The 25,886-nt window shown below is 41.4% G+C and overlaps 1 protein-coding gene across 2 annotated transcripts in view; it reads left to right on the top strand.

Moving 5' to 3' along the window:
* Positions 1-25,886, top strand: part of GHR (growth hormone receptor) — a 132,872-nt gene that overhangs the window by 57,011 nt on the left and 49,975 nt on the right. For both annotated transcript variants that reach the window (XM_084278899.1, XM_084278900.1), the window contains one exon: positions 2,735-2,814. In XM_084278899.1, coding sequence (XP_084135025.1) covers positions 2,745-2,814 — 70 coding nt within the window. In that variant the 5' untranslated portion in view covers positions 2,735-2,744. The remainder of the gene's footprint in view (positions 1-2,734; positions 2,815-25,886) is intronic.

Here is a 25,886-nt window from a genome sequence, read left to right as displayed (position 1 = left end):
CCATGTAAGCGGAGACGAACTGGCAAATACAGAGAAGCATTTCTGTAGAAGATTTATTAATAAGAGACAATAAGAATTCTCTAAACAAAAGTACAGATTGAGCAGGGGAACAATTGAGCTAACTGAAAATGTAGCTGATCTCGTATGAACCTTGTGCTGTGCCAGTGTAGCTCCTCTCGGAGAGTAGGAGGATTGCTGGCTTGTGATTTGGTTTATGAACTTTTTCTCAGCCTATGCACTCCAGCACCTGCAGCCTTCACTTCTCTGGTCCTGCTCCCCAGGCTGCCTGATTCTCACATTGCCCCAAATTCTCACTAATGCACCTCCAACCTCACGTGTCCCTTCTTCCCTCTCTTTCCTCCAGTCCCTTCCCTCCCCACTTGAGAAGAGGGGAGCCACCTTTGGAGAGACCCACATCTGTTGTCCAGGGAAAAGCCCTGCAGGTCCCCAAAGCACCCCCACCTCCTCCCTATGTATTTGCCACATGGCCTGCTCAGACGGGCCACAGGGTGCCCGAGTGGTGCAGTTGGTCATCCCTGGGGAGCTGAGGGTGCTGTGGGGAGCATCACCTGTCCTGTCTTTGTGGGTCTGGGTTAGGCTTTGCTAGCCTAGAGTGATTAGAATTAATGCCTCCTGTAGTGAGCCTGAAACTCAAGAGTTTCTGAGCAGTGTGTTGATGAGGGTGTGATAAATACCTTCTGATTTTCAACTTTTGTACTAACCAGCATGAATGAGAAATCTGGAGTTGGTAATAGTACCAGTTTTTTAGGTACTGTGATTCAATCCGTTCTCTTGGGGTGAGAAAATTAAGGAGGAAATTATCTTTTAAATTCATTGTTATCATAGTTTTGTATACTTGATGTGCTTGTGTTTTACAGTTGCTGACTAAATTAAAACTTTGCTAACTCTACTAGGATACTGACTGCTTTTTGATACCCAGATTTGACAGCATCAGGTTTTAATCATTACACCCACTTTAAGATTCTCATTAGAGGGCTTAGTTGTTTGGACACTTGTGATTTAAACTCCTGTGAGATTAAGAAAGAAAAAGTCTAATTGAAAACACTCCAGTGAAGAATCACGGTTTGTCATACAAATTTATGGTCAAATGTGAAAGTGGAGCTGTTTCTCTCTCTGCTGCCTCACTGATCTGGGGTGCCAGTGAATCTTTGCAGTTTCTTGCCACAGAACAAGAAACTGCTGCCTGACTCATTTCCTCTGGTTTCAGCTGGGACAGAGTTAATTTTCTTCCTAGTAGCTGGTATAGCACTGTGTTTTGGAGTTAGAATGAAAATAATTTTGATAACACTCAAATGTTTAGTTGTTGCTAGGCAATGTTTACAATTAAGTCAAGGACTTTTCAGCTTCCCAGGCTCTGCCAGTGAGAAGGCAGAAGCCTTACACAGGAGGTGCACAAGAAACTGGGCAGGTACACATCCAGGACAGCTGACCCTAACTGACCAAAGGGGTATTCCATACCATATGACATCATGCTCAGCATACAAAGCTGGGGAGAGATGGCAAGGGATGGCTACAGCTCAGGAACTAGCTGGCATTGGTCAGCAGTTGGTGAGCAATTGTGCTGTCCATCCCTTGTTTTGTTTATTCTTTGTTATATTATTTTTATTATCTTCTTTATCCTATTAATTATTTTTTTAATCTTACCCCACGAGTTTTACTTCTTTTTTTTTATTCTTTCCCCAAGCTCACCACAGGGCAAGTGAGTGAATGGCTGTGTGGATGGTTTAGCTGCCTGTTGGGTTAAACCACAACAGTGTTCATTTTGGCATTGTAGCTTTGGTGCTGAAGGTCTCTGGGAATCTCTGTGCTCCACCGGCACGGTTGTAAATGGCAGAAAGGCTTGTTGGGTTCTGCTTGGGTCGTAAAGGTTTGTATACTTGGAGGTTGTAAAGGCTTGTGCCTATGTCCGTCAGAATGTGCCTTCACAGAAATGGCACAAATAGCAGTTTCCAGCATGAGCAAGCCTCCGAGGCAGCCCCTGGAGAGCAGTGCAGCAGACCGGGGGCACCAAGGCAGATGCTCAGGGTCTTGCAGGCTGTCTGTAGGAAAAAGACCAGAGAATTAGCCTGGGTTGCCCATCCTTGCAGCCCCCATAGCTACTGCTGCTCTCCACTCCTGATGGGCTGCCTGCCGTAGGTACTAAGGCAGCCTTTCTCTGCTAACAGCCACTTGGCTTCTGGTGTGGGACCCAACTTACTGAACTGCACTATTCCTCTCAGCTTTACTGAAAAAAGCCCTAGACCCAGGAAGGGTTATGCATAGCATGCAAAGATGCATACAGCTTCAAAGGAGCATGAGCTGCAAAGGGGATCATCATCTCTTTTTTCCCTGCACGAGACACTGTTCTTCTCCTACTTTCACATTTAACCTAGGCTAGTCATTGGGATCCATCCCACATAGGATGCTGGGAGGAAAGTGTGGTTACAACCTGGAAGCAGGCTAGAGAGTGACAATAGTTGATATCCCCTCACACCCCATATATAAAATGAACTAGAAACCCATAAGCTATGCCTCTTGTAAAAATTGTATTTACTCTCTGTCTTACACTACGAGATGAAGTACGAATTTATGAAGCAATAAACTGTAAACTAAATACCCTTCTGGTTTAAATCCAATCAGAAATTCAATGAAAGCAGATAATAGTTTAAATGTCATGTCACATTAGTAATATTACTTTATAAAGAAACTCTCTCACTGTCTTTTGTTGTTACAGAATTAGAGGTATGGATCTTCGGCATCTGCTGTTTACTTTGGCACTGGTCTGTGCAAATGATTCACTTTCTGCAAGTGATGGTAAGTTTTATGATACCTTTCTTTGCCTTTGTGTGTGTACTTATATATAGCTTTATATAAAGAGTATATTTGCACTATAAATGTCAGGACTATGCAAGTTCCTAGATTACAATAACCTGGGCACATAATATGAAAAACATACCAGTTAATCTTGTTGAAAGATACTGGATGAAATTGAGACACGCTGCAGAATGAAGGTGAATTTCTCAGTGTTAGGTGTGTGATGTGTGAACTGCCTGGATCTGTGTTGGTGTTGGATGTCTGGATTTTCTTTGATCAGGTACTGAAGTTAGAAAAGAATTGTATGGGGTTAAATTTTTATAGAAATTTGTAATTTTTCTGTTTGAGAAGGCTTTTGAGTATATTCATATGTTAAATGTAGAACTATTTGGAAGTACAGAGGAAGCATTTTAAGACTGTACGCTTTGGGTCTGAGGCCAATATGAACAAGTTTCATAAGGTATACACTTAGACATTCTTGAGTAGAGGTTATAAAAGGGATTTGAAAAGAACATGTACCCTTAACCAGCCAGCTGGCTGTGGGTAGCCAGCAGAAGCCTTTTGAGTGAGGAGAAGCTCTGAATACCACATCCTGTGGTGTTCATGATTGAACAGATCTGCCCAAGGTTCCCATCCACTGAGGGTGCCTCTGGATTTCCACAGTTCTCCTTCCCATCCTTATTCACCTCAATTCTTCCATCTTCTGAATTAAATGCCAAGCTGGAAATTTCTTAGTCCAGCTGAGGTTTCTCTAGTGCTTTTTCTTGTTGCAGCCAGTAATGATTTAGAACCATTTCAGTATCACCCAGAGGCCTGTCCTGACTTTGGTGGGTCCTCTGGGACTGGTCTTCTACTCATTCAGAACAAAAAATTCCCATTAACTCCAGTGGGAGTTTTTAATTGTGTCAGAGAGATCTGCTTACGCTGATTATGATCTGCTCCTGTAAACAAATGCAACTTAATCTGGTCTGCTCTGTCTTGTTCTGGCCTTCAGAGGGAGCAGTGAGTTTTTCCATAATCATTAATTTTATGCAAATGTTTTTGAACAGCTGCAGAAAGGTGCCTCCATAAGCAGGTGCTCCTCCTGACCTCCTAGCCAAAGTCAGTGTTAGCAGAGAAAGTCAGAGGAGGCAGTCTGAAAAGTAATTTTGGAAACAATAGGGTAGAAATTGTTTCCACAACAAACAGGTAAAATTTTCAATTAAAATTTCTGTCATCTCTCAATTTCTTTTTTTTTTTTTTTTGTTTTGCTCCATACTTTGGTGTTATTAAATGTATTAAATACAAATTAATAATATAGAATTGCAAGCCATATTTCGTTAGCTGTTCTAATGTTAGTTTTAGAATATGGTACTAAAGCAAAAGACTATGACATAGTTTCCTGTAGTTATAACTGTCCTGCAGTGTAAAGGTATAATCATCCTCCTTGACCCAGATCTAATTCTGTATTGTTTTTTGGAACCACATACTTAAAAACTTTAGATATCTATGTTTGCAGAAGGCCTAGAGATGTATAAGGGCTATTACTTTGCTTTTAATTGAGACATTAAGATGAAACGAGGTATAATTAGAACTCTAATGATTAGTTCTCAGATAATTCCTCCATAAAGTTAATTTTGTTTATTAAAAACAGAGGGTTGGAAAGGGAAAACAGAAGTTCCTGTTTATTTAATTCTATGTGCATGGCTCAGACACTTGTCCTCTGTGTTATCAAGAAGATCATCTGTATGATTCTCTTCTCCCTTGCTAGTTAAGGCTTTTTCTTTAATATTTACCACATTTGGTTTGAGTTCCTATTGTATCTGACCATTGAAGGCAATGAATGGGTAAGTTTTCACTTTTGTTCCCTGTTTTCATTTCCTACTTACAGCAATACTTTCCTTCTGCTACCTACATGTCCCATGGGAAATGAGTGCGCCTGTTTAAGAAGTGTGTAGGGAAGCATGGGGTAGTGAAGTATTTATTTTCATATGATAATTCAGCTGAAAGAATGTGGGGCTTTTATTTAATGTGTTTTGAATCCTTCTCTGTCTTCCAATTTTCTTAAAAGAAGGAGAATTTTCTGACAGGATTTTGTGGAATAAAGATATATAGCCATTTTGCCCCCCCCGCTCCCGTACACCAATCTTGTTGGTTAGACCTATGAACTGAAATAAAATTCGCAATTTCCTCCTTGGTTCTGCTGAAATGTGGAAAGTCAGTATTTCATAGTGAAATATGATACATATACCAGCTTCAATTCATTGCCTCGTGCAGAACGGGCAGTAGAACAAAAAATGAACGTGTCCTGACTTGATCCTTCCCCCTGCAGAGCCTGCATTTTACTGTACATTCATTCACAAGACAAAAATAATCCCTGCCCAAATGCAGTCTACCAGACAAATTGATTTCTCTCTCAAGCTTTAAGAACACATGAGGATTTTTTGATCCTTGGAGGAGGAGGTGCAGTACAGGTGTCTGAAGTTCACTAAAAATCTGTGTTGTAAATAAAACCTAACTGCAGTATCACCTTTGTGTGACTTTGTCTATACTAATGAAACCTTCCATGAGCTTGCCTTCAGAATCAACTTGAAGAACATTTTAATTGCATTCCCAAGCTTAAATCCAAGACAAAATACTAAATATGTGTGCCCTGATTTGCTGCATTATTAAAGAGTTTGTGTGAACGGAATAGAGCTTTGCTGTCCCAAGAATTTCTAACCACAAAAACGTTTCTAATGCTGTAGCAGTTACTCTGACTGGGCGAAATGCTCAGCTGAGAAAGTCAGACAGGGAAGTGAAGTCAAAAGGCATATCTGAGTTACCAACATGAGAGAATATCCATTTGCCATCCTTGCATGATTTAGGGCGGAGTACTAGATGAGATCTGTTTATTAGCTGGCTTGTTCTTCCCCCAACACACATTCCCCCCCCACTCCTTGTCCCCCCCACCAACCCCCCCACCCCAAGTGAATGTGTTTGTACCTGCAAAAGTTGTCGTAGAATCATAGAATCATAGAATGGTCTGGGTTGGAAGGGACCCCAAGGATCATAGAGCTCCAACCCCCCTGCCACAGGCAGGGACACCAACCTCCAGGCCTGGATCTACACAAGGCTGCTCAGGGCCCCATCCAACCTGGCCTTGAACACCTCCAGGGATGGGGAATCTACTACTTCTCTGGGCAGCCTGTCCCAGCACCTCACCACTCTCTCTGTAAAAAACTTCCCCCTAATATCTAATCTAAACCTTCCCTCCTTTAGATTTAGTCCATTCCCCCTTGTCCTGCCATTATCTGCCCTTTTAAAAAGTTGAATCCCCTCCTGCTTATAAGCTCCCTTCAGGTACTGGAAGGCTGAAATGAGGTCCCCCCGCAGCCTTCTCTTCTCCAGGCTGAACAAGCCCAGCTCCCTCAGCCTCTCTTTGTAGGGCAGGTGCTCCAGCCCTCTGATCGTCCTTGTGGCCTCCTCTGAACCCTCTCCAACAGTTCCACATCCTTCTTGTATTGGGGGCCCTAGATCTGGACACAGTACTCCAGATGGGGACAGTTGTCATAAGCATCCATCTGCACTCAGCGATCCTGACAGTACTACAGACCTCTGCCCAGCATGGTCTTGCTGAGACCTTCCTATAAGCCTGTAAGGACATAATTAAATGTGCTCCATACCTGTGCCATATCTGGTACATTGCCCAAGACACTGGATCTACAGTGTCACGGTTCTCTAAAGAATCCATTTCAGGAATTGTATTTCTTCCAGCAGTAATTAAAAAATTACATGTAGTTGCTAATCTTGCAGTAAAGCACATTATTGAGACACTGTTAATACTGACATGTCCATGGGCGGCTTTTATGTCTTGCAGTGAGTAAAGCTTACATTCAGCCTTAAAAGAGCCTGTGCTTGGAACTGGCTCCATGCCGTGGGGACGGATCCACCCTTGGCACACAGTTAAATCCCATACGTGTTTCCTCCTGGCAGGAGAGAGAGTGTGAGGCCAGCAGCTGGCCAGGCAACTGCACAGCATTCGAGACCAGATATTGGACATCTATTCACCTATTTGCTGTGTCCAGGCTGGTGCCAAGTTCTGCTGGAAGTTTTCCATTGATTTAGCCCGTTTCAGTGCTCTACTTTTGCAAGGAGCTTGGCTTGCTATCTCCTTAATCTGAGGCTGTGTCTAGTGTGAAGTGTCCGGGGTGCCCACCATCTCTGAGACGGTGATGCTAAATGTGACCAACCATGTCTGCTGCACCAGGTCTTCGAGTGTAATTCAGAGCTGAGCAGGACTGAGACCTGCAGTCTCCTAACAGGGGACACTGACCCTGGTGGCAAGCGCAGAACAAAATTTCTAAGAGGTGTGTGGTTACCATGGGTAAGTGGGTTTGTGTCCTAGGGATTGGAAAATGCAAGGCCCATTTTCACAGCTAACAAAGACATTTTTGTTAAGTAAACAGAACTTATGCTTCTAAGAGTTTAGGTCAATTTGAAGACGGGGAACTGTATGATTCTGAAAGTTAATTAGGTACATGAACAAGAAAATTTACTGCTTCATCACCTATTAATTCTGTGCAGTATTAATTGACAAGAAAAAAATAAGAGCTTATATTTGTGTACACATGCACAATTTGTATTTGAGATATTTACATTAATGTTACTGGGTTGTTTCAAATATATATCCAGCACACACCTAGGCATTTTGGCTTTCTATACCTGCTGACATCAGAAGTGGTTGAGGAAAATTGCTCCAGACACATACTGTAAAATGTTTAGGAAACAAAATAAGTTTCATCTGCTTGTTCATTCTCTACAATTTATGAGTTTAGGTCACATAAGGACATAGAGGAATAAACTGGGAATTAGTCCCAGTTAATAAAACAATACATAAGATCAACAGTTCCAAAACTAATTTCTACCCAGTGAAAAGAAGTGAGAAATGCCTTTTATCATTTTTTACACTGATCGAAGTTTGTTCCTGAGTATTACAGTTACGTTAATTCATCTTCCGAAGCAGGTTTACAGAGCCATTCATGTTTACTGATAGCACAATAAAAATATTTTCAGTGCACTGTTTTTGTACAATGACAATTTTAAGAGCTACAAGTCTCAATTTGTTGTTCATTTTATCTAATCTGATTTTAGAAATGTATTTTTTTCCATCACAAACTTTTTCACTTGTTTGAAGCTGTTGTGCTTGAATGCTCCATTTTCCTTACATTCATGCAAGAAGTGGGATTAGTTATTTTCCCTTCTGAAACATATCAAACATAATTTTTACTTCCATCAAAATGTCCTTTTGTTATGCTGGTGTCTGTTCACTTATTGTACTTGGGTGCTTTGCATGCATTACATATGCAGATTAAACCATCTGAGCATAGGTGTGCATTTGATATCGAAATCCCCAGTTACAGAGCTGGAGACTGAATCCATAACTCATGCATTGGGCTTTAGTGATAGTAAAGACACCACTGGGTACCCGAGACATGCTCACGGGTCTCACAGCAGCGACACAGAACTTGCAAGATATCTGCAATATGGAATGGCTAGAAACCTAAAGATCTTTATAAAAAGCACAAGGCATCTGTTGACTGTTGGGAGGTTGGGCACCTGAGGATGAGATTCATTCATTTAGAGACATATGGATATTCCCTGTGTACCCAAAAAATCTGTATGACGTGTAGACAGAACATCTGTGCCTTTTGAAGCAGAAGCTGAAAGGCAGGCAGAATACCCTTGGCACCCTACAGGTGTATAGGCAACTAGGTTTTGCCTTGTCTTGCATGGGGAGAGCTAAATATAGGTGTCTTCATTTTGAACTGAGCCTCACCCTTACAGCCACTTGGTTTGGGTGTGCATAACTCCACATGTTTTCTTCTGGGTAGTGTCATAGCTGCTCAGCCACACGCTGTACATCTGCTATAGCCAAGGTGAGGGTTTGGCAGGAGACTAGTTGGGTTCTTGCTGTTTCCATGAAGTTAAGGAGCAGATGGATTTGACTTCTGTGACTCACGGAGGAATTCTTAGTCTAAGCAGGAAGGTGCCTTTGATTGCAGCATATTCTCTGCTGAGAACAGGAAGTTTGTCCCTCTTTTCACAGAGTCAGAAGGTACCAGGGACTTCATTTCTTGACTTGAACTATTCAGAAAAAAAAATCAACAGCTGTGTGGGGTCTTGGCTGAAAATGTGTTTTGTGATTTAGGCAAACTCAAATTTTGTAGGTTGCAGTCAGGGTAATGACAAGTCATTTCTCACACATGAAGGGCATTAATTTTTAGCATCTTTTTAAGATGGTCAGGAAGACTAGACATATTTGCATATGTAAAAACCCTAATCTTGTTAAACGTGACAAAAGATAATGAAAAAGGGCAGAATCTTCCTTAGCTTAACCTGCAAACTCCCTTGCGTCCTCTTAATAAATAGTAGTGCCACAATATACTTGGTAGTCATTTCCTCATTATGGTCATTTTCTCTTCTTGATTCTTTTAATTGGTGTGCCTTTTCTCAGGCCTTTCTGTGTTACCTGCTTTCTCAGTTACATGCAGCTATCTAAGTATGGCACACAAGCCAAAGCAGAGCCGCTGGTAAAACCTGAAAAGCTTAAAGCTGTGATCAGCTTGGTGCATCCTGGTTTACATGGACAGGGACAGAACTGTCGAGAATGCAGATTTAAAACTTTTACCTGCAGAAAAATCCTTTAGAATAGTTGCCTTATTTCCAGAAGTTTAGTGTTTCTGAGCAAGAAATATGTTCCATTATGTAGAAGAAATTGCTATAGAGCTGTTCCAGGAGCCAGCATCAGAAAGTTTGGCACAAGGAAGTGTAAGTTATACCACTATGATCTGGCTAAGCCATTTTGGCTGGAGGGGAAGATTCATTTTGGCAGAGAGCAAAGTAGTATTTCCATCATCACTTTCCATTGCGATTAGGCATGGCTTTGACGGCTAGCAGAAGAATCCAAAGGCAGCCCTTGAGTCTGTGCACTTCTGAGTTACTTTTACCACTCTTGCTTCCTAGCCAGTACTATATATTTCAGATAAGCCATTTGTCTGGGCCAGTGTGATGGTATCCACGCTCTCACATGAAGAAAGGATTTCACCGTGTCTTCTGTATTGGGAGCATACACAGTATTTTAACAGGAGGGGATTTGGGATTGCTAAGTCTGGAAAATACGTCCTGGAAATGAATTGTAGACAGGCCTATATTTTGTAAGAAAACACAGAAAATAAAAACATAGTGCTGAAATTTTCAGATATAGTAGCCTTAAATTATGCTCCTAAAAATCCGTGTTTAGGCTTGCAGCTGAGCAGATCCAATGGTTCAAATGCTAACCTGCGTTGCCAGAGACTTCTCTCCTTTGTCCCTTCCTCCAAACCACATCAGGGACTCCAGCATTTACTGAAGACTTTCAAGACTTTGGGTATCTTCACCCACAAGCTTGCCAAAACCACTTCATGAACAATCTGCTTCAGTCAGACACCCTGCAAAATAACGTATGTGCCATAGTTACACCATCCAGTTATCTCTGTTATCTGTTACATTCCTGCTATCATGTGTATTTCCTTCATTGCTCTTTAGTTGCCATTGTATTTTCTTCTCCTTTAAACATAAACTTGCCAATTTGCTGTCCTCTGATGGCTGGGTTTTGAGGTCATTTGCAAGGCTTAGCCACACCTCTGTAGTTTGTGCATGCTGCAGTCACAAGGGGAAGTCAGTCTCCCTGCCTCTCAGCTGGTGAAGCTTGTAATCCCTGTGCATACCTTTGCTCTCCCAAGCAGACCCACAGACTGCAGCCAAGCCACCAACACACGTGCTGGTCCTCCTGTGAACCAGACTTGTTCCTCCTTTATCGGAGTTGAGCTGCACCCAAAAGTTCTGGCTGATGGTGGCCACTTGTGGCTTGCTCTTGGAGGAAAAAGCAGTTTGAAACACTAACTTTTGCCCACACATGAAATTAAGACCATGTACTTAAAGAGGAAGATCAAATGATGGAGATTAGTCAAAAACATGCCCAGCAGCTTGCTGCCACTGTCTAAGAAGCTAACAAGCGAGAAACTCCTAGTGATAGTTTTTACTTTAACTGATGCTGTTTGATATTTTAAATGTAGTTGTGTATTTCATGTGAATATTATTTAAACAGTTTGTATTGCACTAGCCAAATGAACTCAGTTAATAAACTGACTGCGCATCAGGGGAAGGAAAAGTAGCTCAAGCAAATAAACACTAATCCATATTACTATAAAAGCGTATTGCATGAGTTATAATGAATCATTCCATGCGGTGGAGCACACACAGAACAAATTGCTTTCAATACCACCCATCTGTAACAGAGAAAAGAAAAAGAAACCCTTGTTACTGCACATTCATAGCATACAATGAAATGACCATGGGAATGGGTAACATTTTTTCATTAATTTAAACAATGATGCAGTTATTGTGCTGTAACTTGCACTGCCTGGTTTAAAATACAAGAGAATTTTAGAACTAAGAGGCTGCCTGCAATGCTGCACCATTTCTTTCCACACTGTGTACTTTATAAGTGGCAGGTTGAAACTGGAGACAGAATAAAAGTGTGACTGGGAATTGAAGAGACATCACTGAGCCAACTGTGTTCCTACCAGTACCAATGAGGGAGCATTGTGTGCACATCAGTAGTATTTTGGCACACCTGAGTGTTCTCTTCAGCTGCTCCAAGGGATCAGAAGTGAAAGAAAAACATTTTAGAAAAGGAGTTCACAAGATGTCATCCTTGAATCACAAGCAGCGACTCTGAAGGTTTTGTGCTCATTACCACCCTCAGCAAAACCTGTTGATTCTCAGGGTTGCAGCAGCACTTCCAGCACAGTTGGGTACTCGAAGAACTGGAGACACCATTTGGAGGATGAGTGGGTCCAGCCTTGAAGAATTCTTGGTCAGTTTGTCTTCAGAGACTCCCCCAGTTTCTTGTTTCCAACCCTGCCTGCTCCCCTGCTTCCTTCCTACATGCCAGAAGAGTATGGGTACCCAGGTGGTAATCTACTTCTGAGGATGATGGAAAGGGGAATGGGAGTGAGAGCACCAGGGACCTTTGCCGTTATGTGGCCCCCCACAACAAGGCTGTGGCAAGGCTCCCCTTGAGTAATAAAAATACTTCGCCTAGGCTGTGTCCCTTCTCTGCTACTGGCAAGATGCTCAGAGAACTATGGAAGAAAAGCCTGGAAATAATGGTGTAGGTGAGAGGCAAAGGTACAGGCTACCAGTAAGGACTCTGTAGCTTTTGAATCTGGAAGAAGTCCTGGTACTTAACAAGTTTTTCCCTACTTTTCTTTCTCTTCCCACCCTCTGTAGAAGCATGTTGTAAAATTAAATAGTAGCAGCAATGGTTAGTTTATGCAAATCATGTAGAAAATTGTCAACACTCCTAGGGATTTTGAATTCTTCTTGCACGATGCAGTGAAGCTGTTCGTTTTCCTGAAGTGCAGGATTTTTTATTTTTTTTTAAGCAGATAATTAAAAATCTTTTACAAAGTTGGTAATTACCTGTTAAGGGGTATAGAATAAGGTAGGCAGAGTTGGTATGCTATCTAAAGAGCTGTGCATGTTCCATGTCTCATTCTCATTAAGCTGGTCAAGATTTTCCTGGGAGTTCCAAAGAATGCCAAAGGAAACTGTTAAATATTGTGTGCAGTTGAGAATTTATCACTTGTATCAGCCTTGACACCAATGAAAGGTGAACCTGACACCAATTTTTAAAAAAGGACTCAAGGAGACCACCTATCAGAAAGTTTGTCCCCTGAGCAAGGCAAGTTAGAAGAAACCTGAAGAAAGCATATATTGGTAAATGCATTGATGAATATGGTGTATTTGGGAGTCTGTGTAAGTCCCATTTCTTTCAAAAGATGCTTAGTGTCTGTCACCCATAACTACTGACTCTAAAAAAGATTTCATCACACACACAAGATGATTGTTAAGTTCCTACAGTGTGTTTTTTCATAGATACTTTGATACAGTACTCCAGCAAAGGTTCCTGGAAAAAAATGGTGATAAAAGGATTTCCATGGGTTAAAGATTAGTCAAAAGGGGAAACAAAGGAACAAATTACCAGCTCCCCCAGCAGAAATATCTAAGGATATTTGCTTTCTGCAGGCTGTACAAACACCAATTAAAATGACAAGATCTCTTCTGCTTGGAAAACTTTGTAGCAGGACTGGACAGAAACCAGTGCAGTCCTGCATCGTGCCAAGGAAGTAAAAGAGAAGGATGTAAGTGGGCCGGAGCCCCAAGTCCATGCGTGAAAACCCTCAACACTGCATGGCTGGAGTGATGGAGTGTGGTCTGGCCAGGGAATAGTGAAGAATCCACCCAGAACAAGAAGTGTGTCTTTTATGGGCTATCCCTAACTGTTACTCAGAACATATTCACAGAAACATGCTGAAAGGAAACATGTTTATTCTGTATTTGGTCTGGGATTTTGTTTGTTTATTATTCCCCTAGCAATGTGTAGTCTTGGCTTTAGGGCTGACACAGAAACTTTAGAAGCAAATTTGAAAGTTCACTGGATTGAGAGTTTGACCTTGAAACCCTATCTGGTAGAACCCCCTAGTTTTTACTTTGTAAAGACAAAAATACCAAAACAATTAGAGGTCTGGCTGGCAAACATCACATGTGGCCCATTTCTTTTAAAAGGCACTTACTGTCTGCCTACTGTAAAACAGGAAAAACTTTTAACATTTAATGAATATTAAATCTTAAGAACATGTGCAAAATAAAATAATGTCATTATACCCTTTGAATTTGTGTTCTGTCTCTTCGTCACTGAAGCACAAAAGAAAGAATAAGGTGATAATTTGACTTTTAACGGGAAATTGTAAGTGTTAGGGAAGCAAATGTAGTTAATAGCTGTAAATGTCAACATTGTCTATTATTTGCTGTTGAAGTTCAAATAGTTAATACTCAATATAATTACTTCAGTGAAAATGCTGATGTCAATTGTAGGTACTGTTGTATACGATTTAATTCAAACCATCTGTTTTAATCCACTTGTATATATCTTGGGTTGATCTTTGCTTGCAATGAAGTGTTTTTCTGGAAGTTGAAAGTAATTATTAAAGGAATGGAAATTATTAGTGGTTCACGGCTTGGCAAGGAAAAAACATGCCTTTTTAAGTTCCTGGTGTCTTTTTAGAGGCCTTCTACACCAGAAATGGCTGAGGGTGGAGTGTAATGCTGAAGTGTTTTTTGTTATAGGCTACATGTTGATATTTGGGGTTCATCCCAGTGAGGTGTTTGGAAGTATGTTACTTGTCTGGTTATTCCCTACTGCTTAATTAAGTCAATTTATTTCATTGGGCAGAGGAAGTATGAATTGTTTGTTAAAAAGGAAGTAGAAAACACTAGTGAACAATGTGGGAAAATGCTGGTGTTTGTACATAAAAACATTATTTTGTAGCGTACCATTTCATTCCCCAGAGCATTCTGCAGTGGATTCATAGGGAATGTTTGGTCTTGCTGACTAGTTTTGTCAGCCTTGCCTTCTCTGTTTTAGTCAGAAATTGCCCTGTTATCCAAGGATACCTCCACTTGGCTCCAGAGCCCAGCTTTTCATGCTGTGAAGATCTATCAAGCCACTTCACAGGAAAAACACTTGCATCTAGGGCAGCTCAACAAATAATGAAATGGATGTGAGATCAATAACTTACAATCTTTCCTTTCTGACTCCATAGCATTTGCACAATAGGAAGCTGTAAAAAGTTAATCGGAAAAACCCAAGGTATCTCCTGTTACTCTTGGCACATACCTTTCAACACACCTAGGGCCTTTCAGAACTAAATTAAAGTCCTGGATGGGTTATGCCATGCTTTGCGGAAGCAGAAGGCAAGACTTTGCCCTTGAAAGGATGACAGCTCTTCAGTGTCCCTAGCTGTCACAGCTGAGACCCTCTAACCTCCCAATTCTGGCCAAGAAGTAGAGTTACATCCTTGTCTTCCAAAATACTTGCAACAATATTGCAGAACCCTCCTGAAAAGTATTTCATGTTAAGAGAGGTAGCAAAGACAGAATTTAATGCGGTTGCCCAAAGTATCCAGCTGCTATTATCTATTTTTCCAAGGACATGAGCACTGCTGATTGTTTGAAATAGGTCTTTCTCTAGGTTGTCTTTTCTTTCCTCCCCAAGTTAAGAAATATTTGTTTTTTTACCAGGAGGAATATGCGTTACAGAATCTGGCATGTTTGCATGTGGTGCAATCTTGTGAATGTTTTGCTGAGATAAGTGTGTGACAGCTTCCAGTTGGTATTCTGCAGGAGGTGAGGGCTTCTTTCCAGAAGTGCTGACCATCTCAAAATAACTATGTTCTTTCAGGGCTCCCAGTCTGACATGTTATCTTAGCCCCCAGTGCAGCAGGCTTGGTATTCTGCTACGCCACTTTATCTAGCTCATAGACTTCAGTAGCAGTTCTTGTTACAGGAAAGGCTGTGCAAGGATTATATCTATCAGAGCTGGCGTTTGGTCTGTGTTGTCCAACTTTGTAACAGAAGACTTGATTGTAAATTATTGTTGTTTTTCAGTCATGAGATGTGGTTACCACTGAAAATCAACATTTTTTTTCTTAAAACTTTTAAGCCAAAAGTGCAATTTTTCTTAAGAGAACGAGGCTCTTCTTATTTAGAGAAGCATCAACAGTTAAAAGTCTTGCTATTTAATTTCATTATATCCCCTTGTAATCCCTCAAGAAACATGAGTTATGACCATCACAGTGCTTTGCACTTCATGGGTTTTACATCTCAGCAGCCTGTACAGATCTGTGAAATTAGGATTTCCAGTAATCCCAAAATACGTGTATATCTGCACTGGCTTTCTAGAAACAGTGCTACAATCTTCTGACAAATTACTTCTAAAGCTAAAAACCTTGAATCCATCAAATCTCTCCTTTACTAGAGGTAAGCTGCCCTGACTTCTTATAGAGGGGAAGTCCCACAGGATTTCCTGGTTATTTTCATAATACACAGCTGCTTTTAATGGCACATTAGAAAGACATGATTTTTTACAAAAATGCACAAGAAGAAATCTTCCTGACATTAAATCATAGCAAGGCTGAGATCATAAAAATTGTTTCATATTTGGGGTGGCTACAGGATGGACATGTCCCCAGCAGCAACAGAGCTGGCGTACTCAAATCCTTGCAGCCCAATGTATGGGATGTGTCTGGAGAGCATCTGTGTGAAGTACTGAGGCAGGCCTGAGCGTTTACTTCAGTGCTAGGATGTGAGTGAGGTTTGTTTTACTGATTAAGTCTATTTTGTTTCATTTGCTGTTAGTTTTTGGGGGGGGGGGTTATTAGTCCGTGATTCCCACACAACAGGCGTGAAATTACCCTTCTCATTCTTTCCTTGCTTTCTGGAGGAAATGTGCCTCCGTTACCCAAGTTGTCACCAGCAGCCTTACCTGTCATGAATCTCAACAGAAAGGCAAAGGAGTGGCAATAACCTGAGCCCTTTGGATGAGGTTGAGGCATGTTGACAGAAGCAGGTCACTTACTTGTCCTAAAGTAGGCAAAATCCCTGTGACTCCAATTCTGTAATCACAACATCCGTCTGAAAAAAGCTTTCACTGTCTGGCTGTGCCACAGAAATTCTTCTGTGTCCTTGGAAAATTGATTAATATCTGTGTCCCAGCTCCCCAGCTGTAAAGTGAGAAGGCACTTTAAGGATAAACTTCTTAATTGGTTTGAGTCAATCAGATATTATGGTGATGAAATTGCTGAGGTTGTGCAATATCCTCCATCAACAGCCTTGCATTTACTGCACAGAGCAAAACGATAGAAAAATATGTCTCTTCTTCCAGTGCTCATGAAGCTGTGGCCTGCCCTTCAACCACGGCAAGGAAAGGGGGCTGTGTGCTTTCAGGAGGTAGGAGACACCACCAGCAAGCAGAGAGAACACTGAGGTTTCCTCCAGCGCATGTTTATTTTCTGCATAAATCTGCATACTTGCAGAAACTATGCTTCTCTTCCAACAGGCAAGGACTTGTGCTAATGTGGGCCCATAACTAATTGTTGCCATGGGAAACTCTGAAATGGCCACCCACACTTTTATATCTGAATGGAGCTTGTGTTCAGACAGACTTTTCAGTCTGTGTGTCAATATATGCACAGAGCGTGCATATGTGTTTCTTCATTGGTGTAGCATGGTAAAGCTGAGATATGAAAGGTGCTTTTAATAGTAAATATTTTGATATCAAGAGAGCCAATGGGATCCTGGGGTGCATCAAGAAGAGTGTGGCCAGCAGGTCAAAGAAGGTGATCCTCCCCCTCTACTCTGCCCTGCTCAGGCCCCACCTGGAGTATTGTGTCCAGTTCTGGGCTCCTTGGTTTAAAAAGGACAGGGATCTCCTGGAGAGAGTCCAAAGAAGGGCTATGAAGATGATTAAGGGGCTGGAGCATCTCCCCTATGAGGAAAGGCTGAGTGAGCTGGGACTATTCAGCCTAGAGAAAAGAAGACTAAGGGGCGACCTAATTAATGTTTATAAATATCTTAAGTATGGGATGCAGGGGGAAATGGCCAGCCCCTTTTCAGTGGTCTGTGGGGACAGGACAAGGGGCAATCAATGGCTGCAAGTTGGAGCACAGGAAGTTCCGCACCAACATGCGGAAGAACTTTTTCACAGTGAGGGTGACAGAGCCCTGGGACAGGCTGCCCAGGGAGGTGGTGGAATCTCCTTCTCTGGAGATATTCAAGACCCGTCTGGATGCCTATCTGAGTGATATGAGCTGGGGAGCTACTTTGGCAAGGGGGTTGGACCCGATCATCTCTCGTGGTCCCTTACAACCCCTATGATAGCAGCAGTTGGAACTGTGCAGGACACTGTGTCTGTGGGGCCGCTCAAGTAATGGGGATGTCCAGAGTACCATTTGGCACTGATGTGTTCCAAGCACATAGAAAGGCACACCCAGGCCCAAGAAATTTTCAATTTTCATTATTTGTTACCCATCTGACCCTGCAGCCCTTCTCCCCACAGGGTAACATTATCCCAGCATAAAAATGAAATGCTGGAGCTTTCCAAATAATAAAATATATTGGTGTGAATTATGAAGCTATTTTCCCATTTTCTTGTACTTAGAAAAGGCTGTATTGTCCTGTGTATAGTTTTCTAAAATGGTTCTGTCATGACACATAAACCTGATTTAGAAAATCTCAGCTCAGATTATTGAAGTCTGGAGAAGCTACAGGAGACCCAAATGCCCCCAGTGGCAGATAGTGACAGAGGCATCTCTGCTGGGACAGGTTAAGGGGTACCGCTGGTCCGTGGTTTCTGCTAACCACCACATGCTTGGGCAAGGGTCTTGTATCAATTTGAGATACATTCTTTGACAGGTAAAAATTGACTTATTTTTAAGATGCTTGGTTTCTGAGAACTTTTAGTCACGCTGTTGACACCAAGCTGCTTGCTATTGAGCTGCATTAGTAACTCATTAGGGTCAGGAAATCTAATTGTTTAGCTGTTAGTGCACCAGCAGAGCAAGGACATCTCTAAGCATAGGTGCACCACTGTCCCTTCAGAGAGGATCTGTGTGAAGCACATTAAAACATATTGATGAAATGTTGTGGAAAAGGCTGCTTTGTCACTGGCCAAGCTGCTCTGGACTGTGAATTTGGCACTGTTTAGTGAGACGAAAGAAACTCCAGCAGCAGAGCACAATGCTTGGCTTCCTCCCTGCCTTCAAAACAGCCTAACCTGCCAATTCCTTCTGCATACCCAAATACTGACTGCTTTAATACAAATGTCAATTATAGCATCATTCAGGACAGCAAGCAAACACTTGTTCCTGTCTGGCACTTGTGTGGTGTGCGTGACCACCTTTAGCACTGGCAGACCCTTTCTTCATTAAAGGACAAGCCACGGGTGTCACAAGACCATGGTCCTTAGTGATCGCTTAACTGTGCGGCTCTCTGTCTTTTATTAGGCTGTTTCCCCACTCTCCTTTTCTTTTTTAATTTTTGGTGATTTGGAGGGGGGGGATTTTTGTTTGTTTGTTGGGTTGGGGGGATGAGATTTTTTTTCTTTTTAGTCTAAGAAGATGGAGACTGAACATATTATTAAACTAATTTTTCTATTATTATGGATATACTAATGTAGACCTGGATTTTCAAAGACGAGAGGATGACTACAGATGATTAGATACTTTGTACAATTTTGAGAAGTGGTAGCCATCTAATTGCCATACTGTTTGTATGCTTGTATTTCCTCTAATTATGATTTTAAATTACACCGGGAGATCTCACATCCAACTAAAATACCTATCATTGTGAAACAACTAGCAATATTGAAAGTGAAAGTTACAAATTAAACATATCATATAAGCCTGTTGCTTATTACCTTGCTTTACTCATCTCAGTAATTTATTAATGAAGGAAAGATATTAATAAAAGCATGTGAATATAAAACATATTTATAAAAGTTTTATTCTTTTTTAAATTGTCTTAAGCTTAAGAACTGAACTACATTGTTTAAATGCAGGTAGAAGATGGTTCAAACTACAAAAGATTTTAATGATCCTAGGAAGTAACTTTATTAGCAAAATATCAATATTGCAGATTGTTGCAGGCAAAACCAGGGGAGATTCAGACTAGACCCTTTGCTTTATTAGCAAAATATCAATATTGCAGATTGTTGCAGGCAAAACCAGGGAGAATCAGACTAGACCCCTTTGCTTTATAAACTTCTTCTGAGAGAGGACTCTCTGTGCAGCTGGACCCCTTTTCTCAGACCTGTCCATCCCCTCCCAGCAGATGGGTGTGCAGAGTTAACCTTTGCTACCTGCCCCAGGGGCCAGGTTAACCCTCTCTTAGCTAATCTTTTTTAGCAACCACACAGTGAGATGAGCTTCTGTAACCCTCTGCATGGTAGTCAGGAGTAAAAATTACCCAGGAGGTCAAAGCAAAGCACAACTTTACTTTAAAGTGAATATAATCATAAAGCTTGCAAGAAAAGCCACACCACAGTATATATTTGGAACAACAGATTACAACTAGTAGAATTTATCAAAACTGAAGACACTGTTGCTATTATGTGCTGAGTATAAGGTTAGAAGTTGAGAGAAAGACAGAGAGAGGGATTGAGAAGGAGAGAAAAAGAGAGAGAAAAAATAAGGTATCACTACCCAGGGATCCAGCATAGATTGTTATAAAGTTGTAGTCCTTGGATGGCAAGTGCATCTGAATCTCCATCTTTTACGCTCCCTGGCCCCACCCTTCAGGGAGACCTAGTATATCTTGCTCAGACCAGTGCCGAGTGTTCTGGAAACGAGTCGGTGGGGAACGGGGGTCCCAAGAGGTCATTTGACCCCCCCAACTGGGATGATGGAGCAATAACTCTGTTCAGTGGCTTTACACGGGACTTTAGTAAAGTGGCACTCTGCCTCAGCAGGGCCTGCTGGCCTGTCTCCCTCCTTATCAGATAAGGACGGATCCTGTTTATCAGGGTGGCTACCTCATTCCACATGGTACATCGAATAAGGACCCCACCTAAGCATAATACCCAGTTTTTCAGAGTGGCTGCGTTGAGATCAAGAGTCTACAGGCCCTTACAGCCTTTTGGGGATGGAGACCCTAGTCCAAACCCCCTGCAGGTGCTTGCAGGATTGTGCCCCTTGTGAGGTGAGAGCCATCCACAAAAAGGTTACCTTGCCTCTGCAGGTTCTGCTATCTTGCAAGACATAGTGTTTGAGACAAACCATTCATTCCCATTCCTGCAAAATGGTGTCTGGAGCAATATGCAGGTTTAAAAGAAGGATCATTTTAATTATTTTTCCACCCTCAAGATAGCTTGTCTGTTATCTGTGTTTTTGATAAGGTGATATTTTGTATGTGCTACATGGACCACTGAAAATGTTTTTCTTTTTGTAGATCCCTAAGCAGATAAATCTCTGGTTTCAATTCCTTGAAATTACATAAAACCATCCAGATGGTTGTCATATTATAGTTGTGATTGTAGATTCGTGGGCACAACGGGTATTCCTAATTGAGTGCATTTTTCTTTCACTTTGTAAAATACCTTACTGAAGAAGGCGGATTCTTAGGAGTATGGTTTACTTTAAAGCACGGAAAGTAATACATAAGAACATATTCTAGGTGTTGTGTTTAATCCTTTTGCCCAACTTAACTTTTAAAACAAGAAGACAAATTTGTAATAAAATTATTTTTTGAATGACTGAGAAAACTGCAATTGGTTGTGTTTGTATCAACAAAATTCTGTTATTTGAAGGGTTTGCAAAACAGTTGCTTTGATTTTCTTTTGTTGTTGCAGCTTGTTCTGATTTTTTTTATCCATTACTGTGAACTTTAATTGTGTTGAGCTTAGCCCAAAGTTTTCCTCTGTTCCAGCTTTTTAAGCTGCCTAACCTGTGTAAATACATTAGGGCAGTTCTAAACCATTAAAAACAAGAGGAGATGGATGTGTGCAAAGTTCAAATGTGTTCTGCTGGCTTTTATCATCAGTGTGAATCATGTGGCAATTTAGATGCTTAAAATAGTTTGTTGTTCATAAAACACAGCAAAATAGAGCAAATGAAATCTCTCTAGAGGAGACAGAAATATATATCGGGCATTTCAGTTTGGTGTTGTGGGAGGTTTCTTACTGGAAGGGGCTATGCTTTTTTTAATTTGTGTGTTCTCAGTTTTATTTAAAAACATTTTTGGTGTACTTGAAATGGTGCGTTTTAAAAGCCGTGGAAACTGAAATCTTTGTTTTGTCCTCAAAAATGAAGGAGTATGGGAAGTTTAAAATAACATGCTTCCAGTACAGGGTTAGATCATGACCATTTCATGAAACAGAATTTAGTCTTCCTTCTGAATTAGCTTCTCACCTCTTTCTGTTATTTCCTGAGACCTCCAGCTTAATTTCACACTGCATGCAGAATGAGTGAATATAAGTGTTTAGGAAACTTGCAAAGCCTGAAAAATTACATTGCTTGGGACAGATACAGACCCTTCTGTCTGGACCGAGTCTGACAGCACTTCCTTAAACCCAGCAGGCACAGCGTGCCAAACCAGCAGAGCTCTGTGGAACAGTACAACGGTTCAGGGAAGTATATAGAATCTAGTTGACTCATTGCAATTGGTTGGATTTTTTTTCATTTTTTTTTTCTTTTTATCTTGAACTGTCATTAGTGTGCTGATGTAAAATAGCAGATACCTAAGAAGCAAGCATAGGGAACCTGTGTGAGGAAACGTTAATGCATTAGGGACATAAGGGAAGCAGTACTTCTATAGACAAGCAGGGTAGGACACAGAGAGTGGGAGTTAGTGAGGGGAGGAGACATCTGTGCCGGGTACTTTTCTACATCTTCATAAACAACTCTGCAACGGAGGCGAATGCTGAGGTTGGCAAAACAAGAAGTCCGCCAATGCGCTGATAAACGTGAAGGGCCAGCTGAAGAGCTGCAGAAAGTCCTTACAAGGCAAGTGCCTGGGTGATAAATCAACAAATGATACTTGGTGTGGATAAATGTAGTATGATTCTTATAAGCAAAATACAACCCTAACGTGGCACGTAAATTCACACGCTCCAAATACTATGACTCAGAGCTGGGATTTTGCCGTAGTGGCAGGCTGTCCCCTGAGAAGGTCAGCTCACTGCTTGTCACAGCTCTGCTCATCCCCACCCCAAAAAAAATGTGCAGCAGAGCTGGAAAAATGCAGAAGAGGCCAAGAAAGATGAGAAAAGCTGTGGAACAGATTCTGTGGAGGTCTTCCTTGGTGTGGCCTTTCCCAACTGGTTACTCCTCAGGTGCCCCTACAATCAGTATCCTGAAATGAAGAACCATCAGCCTCAACAGCAAAGGTGTCTTGTGCTCACTGTTGCAGAATGCAAGATTCTGGGATGCTGGGTGCAGATACTACCTGATGGCAGCACACTCAGCCATTAAGCCATACCCTGGAGGGAAGAAACCTGCTGGTGTAGCTAGTTTTGTGCTGTGTCCCAGTGTATGCAAAATCAGGAAAGCAATTTTGGTTGAGTCTAGACCACCTTATAGTTATTTGTTACATTCTGGAGTAATGTGGTCAAAACCCATGTTAAAAGAGACAAATATTGCACATCCAATTTTAAAAAGAAAGCAATAAAAGAGTAAGGATCTCAAAAGCGTTACTTTTCCATGGATGCTTCCTTTGTCTGCCAGCCTTACGCTAGAGTTTAAAGATGTTATGCCCTAATGAAAGTTCAGTTATTCAGCAGGAGTAATAAAAACACAGCGCAGAATTAGGGCCGCTTTTGTTTTGGTGTGTCCTCCTGCGTTCTGGTATTTGTGCTATTTCCCCAGAAAATACTGGAAATAGTCAAGTCGCTAGTCAGCTTGAGGGAGTCCTTGGCTCCTTTTCTGCTTTTGGTATGAAATGAGTACCATTCCAGTTAGAGTATAAAAAATAACAGGGGAAAAAAAACACCAGAAGAAAAAAAAACTTCAGAACATTTCAGAACAAGGATGGGCAGCACTCTGCGTCTTCTGGTAGTTCCTTCTGCAGGCAGGTTTTTCCAACGGAGGAGACTTTATCCCTCCTCAGGAACTGCAGCCACGTCCAAGAACACAGGCTCTTGGCAGCGAGCTGGTGCTGTCTGATGTAGCCGGAGGCCTGAAAATAACTCTTCCAAGGGAAAAACTTCATACGTAAAAGGCTTTAGGCATGGCTATCTAATGTTGTCAGTTTGCTGTGTATTTTGTGTGATTAGAGAATTGGAAGTTAAGGGTGGTTTTTTTGGTGGGGTTTTTTGTCACTTTCTCAAAAATAAGCAGCTGAGCAGTTTAGCCACAAAGATGGTACAGGACGTAGTGAACTGTATCAAACCTGCTCTCACTTGTGAGATAGAAATTCTCTCTCTGCCTTTTTTGCACTGTGTGGAAAAAACTCAGTCACTGAAATCGATGTTCAGTCTTTGTTTTATACTGTTTCATAAGGGCATTTTGGCTGATTTTTCTTTTATATTAAAGGCAACGTTGTACAGCTAACTGTAATCTTGACTCAGTAGCTGTCAACATAACCTGAGTACATTTGGTGAGGGAAAAAAAACCAAAAAACAACTGGGTCTTGGATCACCACATTGTTTCACGAGTGCAAGCTGCTTTCCAATAATTGTTCTCAGTACCCATTAATTTAAAGCAATCTCAGTGGGAGTGTTTTGACCTGGTCACCCATCCAAGGCAAAATACAATGCAATTTAAAAACAAAACAATACCTAGCTCATACTAGTGTTACAATTTGATTTTAAATAAGTGAAATCATTTAATTGTAGTGGTACAGCGTGGTATGATAAATGATCTTTAGAAAGCTCTTGGTGTCATCATATACAGTGCAGACTGGGTGGCAAAAGCATGTATAGAGACAAAAATTACCACAGTGTGTGCTTCATACAGAGGACCTTATGTTTGAGAATATCAAAATACTTAATAGACATTTAATATAGAATGTCAATTACGTGTTTCATTTTTGTTTAACTGCTGAGGGAAACAGATACAGAGAAACAGTGATTTTCGAAAAATCTTGAGGGGAATGTGATTGCTGAGAATGTGATGGCTTGACAGAGAAAACAATAAAATTCTAATAGACAGATGTCTCATTTTACTGGGTTTTGTGTTTTTGTATTCTATTAGTAATAAAAGCCTGTGTTTTTAAAGCATGCATTGTACTGATAAATTATTATACTGTGAGCAATATTTTTTGACTTTTCAGTTACTGGAAGGGCAGATCAATAGCTCCTCATGTACAGAAGTCAAATCTCATGTTTTGAGAAGGGGTAGAAGAAAATTTCTCTTGTGTTTGTCTTGTCCTTATGTCTTACCTTTAGATACTATTCCTCTCACAGAAAGTGTGAAGTAGAGAGATGTTTGTAATGCTGGTGTCACTCTTCAGATTTTATTAGCTCTTAGTCCACCGAGATAAAAAATTCCTGTCAAGAAACATCTTGACAGTCTCACTTATTTACCATATATAATTTATGAAACTTTGGCTTTTCTGAAACAAAGAGACGTGTTAGTGCAGTGCTATGAAGGATATAAAATGTGCAAAGTGAAAAGGTCTATGATATGGATCACGCTGTTCAGAGATGGAGTCATGAAGGTGTGCTCTCAACAGGGTGCTTCTTGAAAGACTGTTCTGTGCAACATGAAAGAGGAGAAAACAGGAAAGGAGAAGAGATAGATGATGATGGGTGAGATTAAAGGGCAGCCACACAGTGGACCACACTGTTGAGAGCACTGCCAGCAGGTCAGTGGAGCAGATCATTCCCCTCTGTTCCATGTTGCACCCAGTTTTTATGGTATGGAACATCCCAGCAGAAGACATAAGAACAAACCAGGATCCAGCCACTACACGAATGGAAGGCTGGAGCTCTTTGTGTACAGAGGGCTAAGTAAACATGACTTATTTGACCTCAAGAAGAGGGACAGGTTTCTCTTTTCTGTACCGTAAGGGCAGTTAGGTGTAAGGCGTACTCAAAAGTACAGGCAGAACAATAAGGGGCAGTGGTCATGGGGTGCAACAGCAAACATCCACTTGAATGTCAGGAGAAAATTCTTTCTTAGCAAGTGGTTGAGCACTGGAGCATGCTAGAGAGGCTGTAGGAGCTAGGTCTCTGAAGATATTCAACATGGGCTTGGGCAAGAACCTTAGAAGCCTGATCTAACTTTGGTGTTGGCTTTGCATTGAAAGTGAACTAGATAGCCACCAAACAGACCTCCCATTTAAATTATTCTGTGCTTGTGTTATCCCAGATTGGCTAAGAAAATTGGTGGTCAGAGGTGACCCCTATTGAGGACCTGATACCCAACCATTTCATAAACAGGGCAAGCTGTCTGTATAAGGTGGATTGTCTGTAGATATGTCCCCACAGGTTACAATACTCTTTCAGTAACTGCAATGACAATTCAGGACCTGGAAGTGTTGGTTGATGAAAAGCTCAACATGAGCCGGCAAGGTACGCTTGTAGCCCATAAAGCCAACTGTATTCTGGGCTGCATCAAAACCAGCATGATCAAGAGAAGTGACTCCTTACCCTTCTGCTCCAGTCTTGTGATAAGACCATACCTGGAGCACTACATCCATCTCTGCAGCTCCCAGCAGAAGGACATGGACCT

The sequence above is a fragment of the Gallinula chloropus genome, assembly GCF_964237585.1.
Source record: "Gallinula chloropus genome assembly, chromosome: Z".
Lineage (NCBI taxonomy): Eukaryota > Metazoa > Chordata > Aves > Gruiformes > Rallidae > Gallinula > Gallinula chloropus.
The sequence above is the reverse complement of the archived record's forward strand: the minus strand, read 5'-3'. Positions and strand labels throughout refer to the sequence as shown.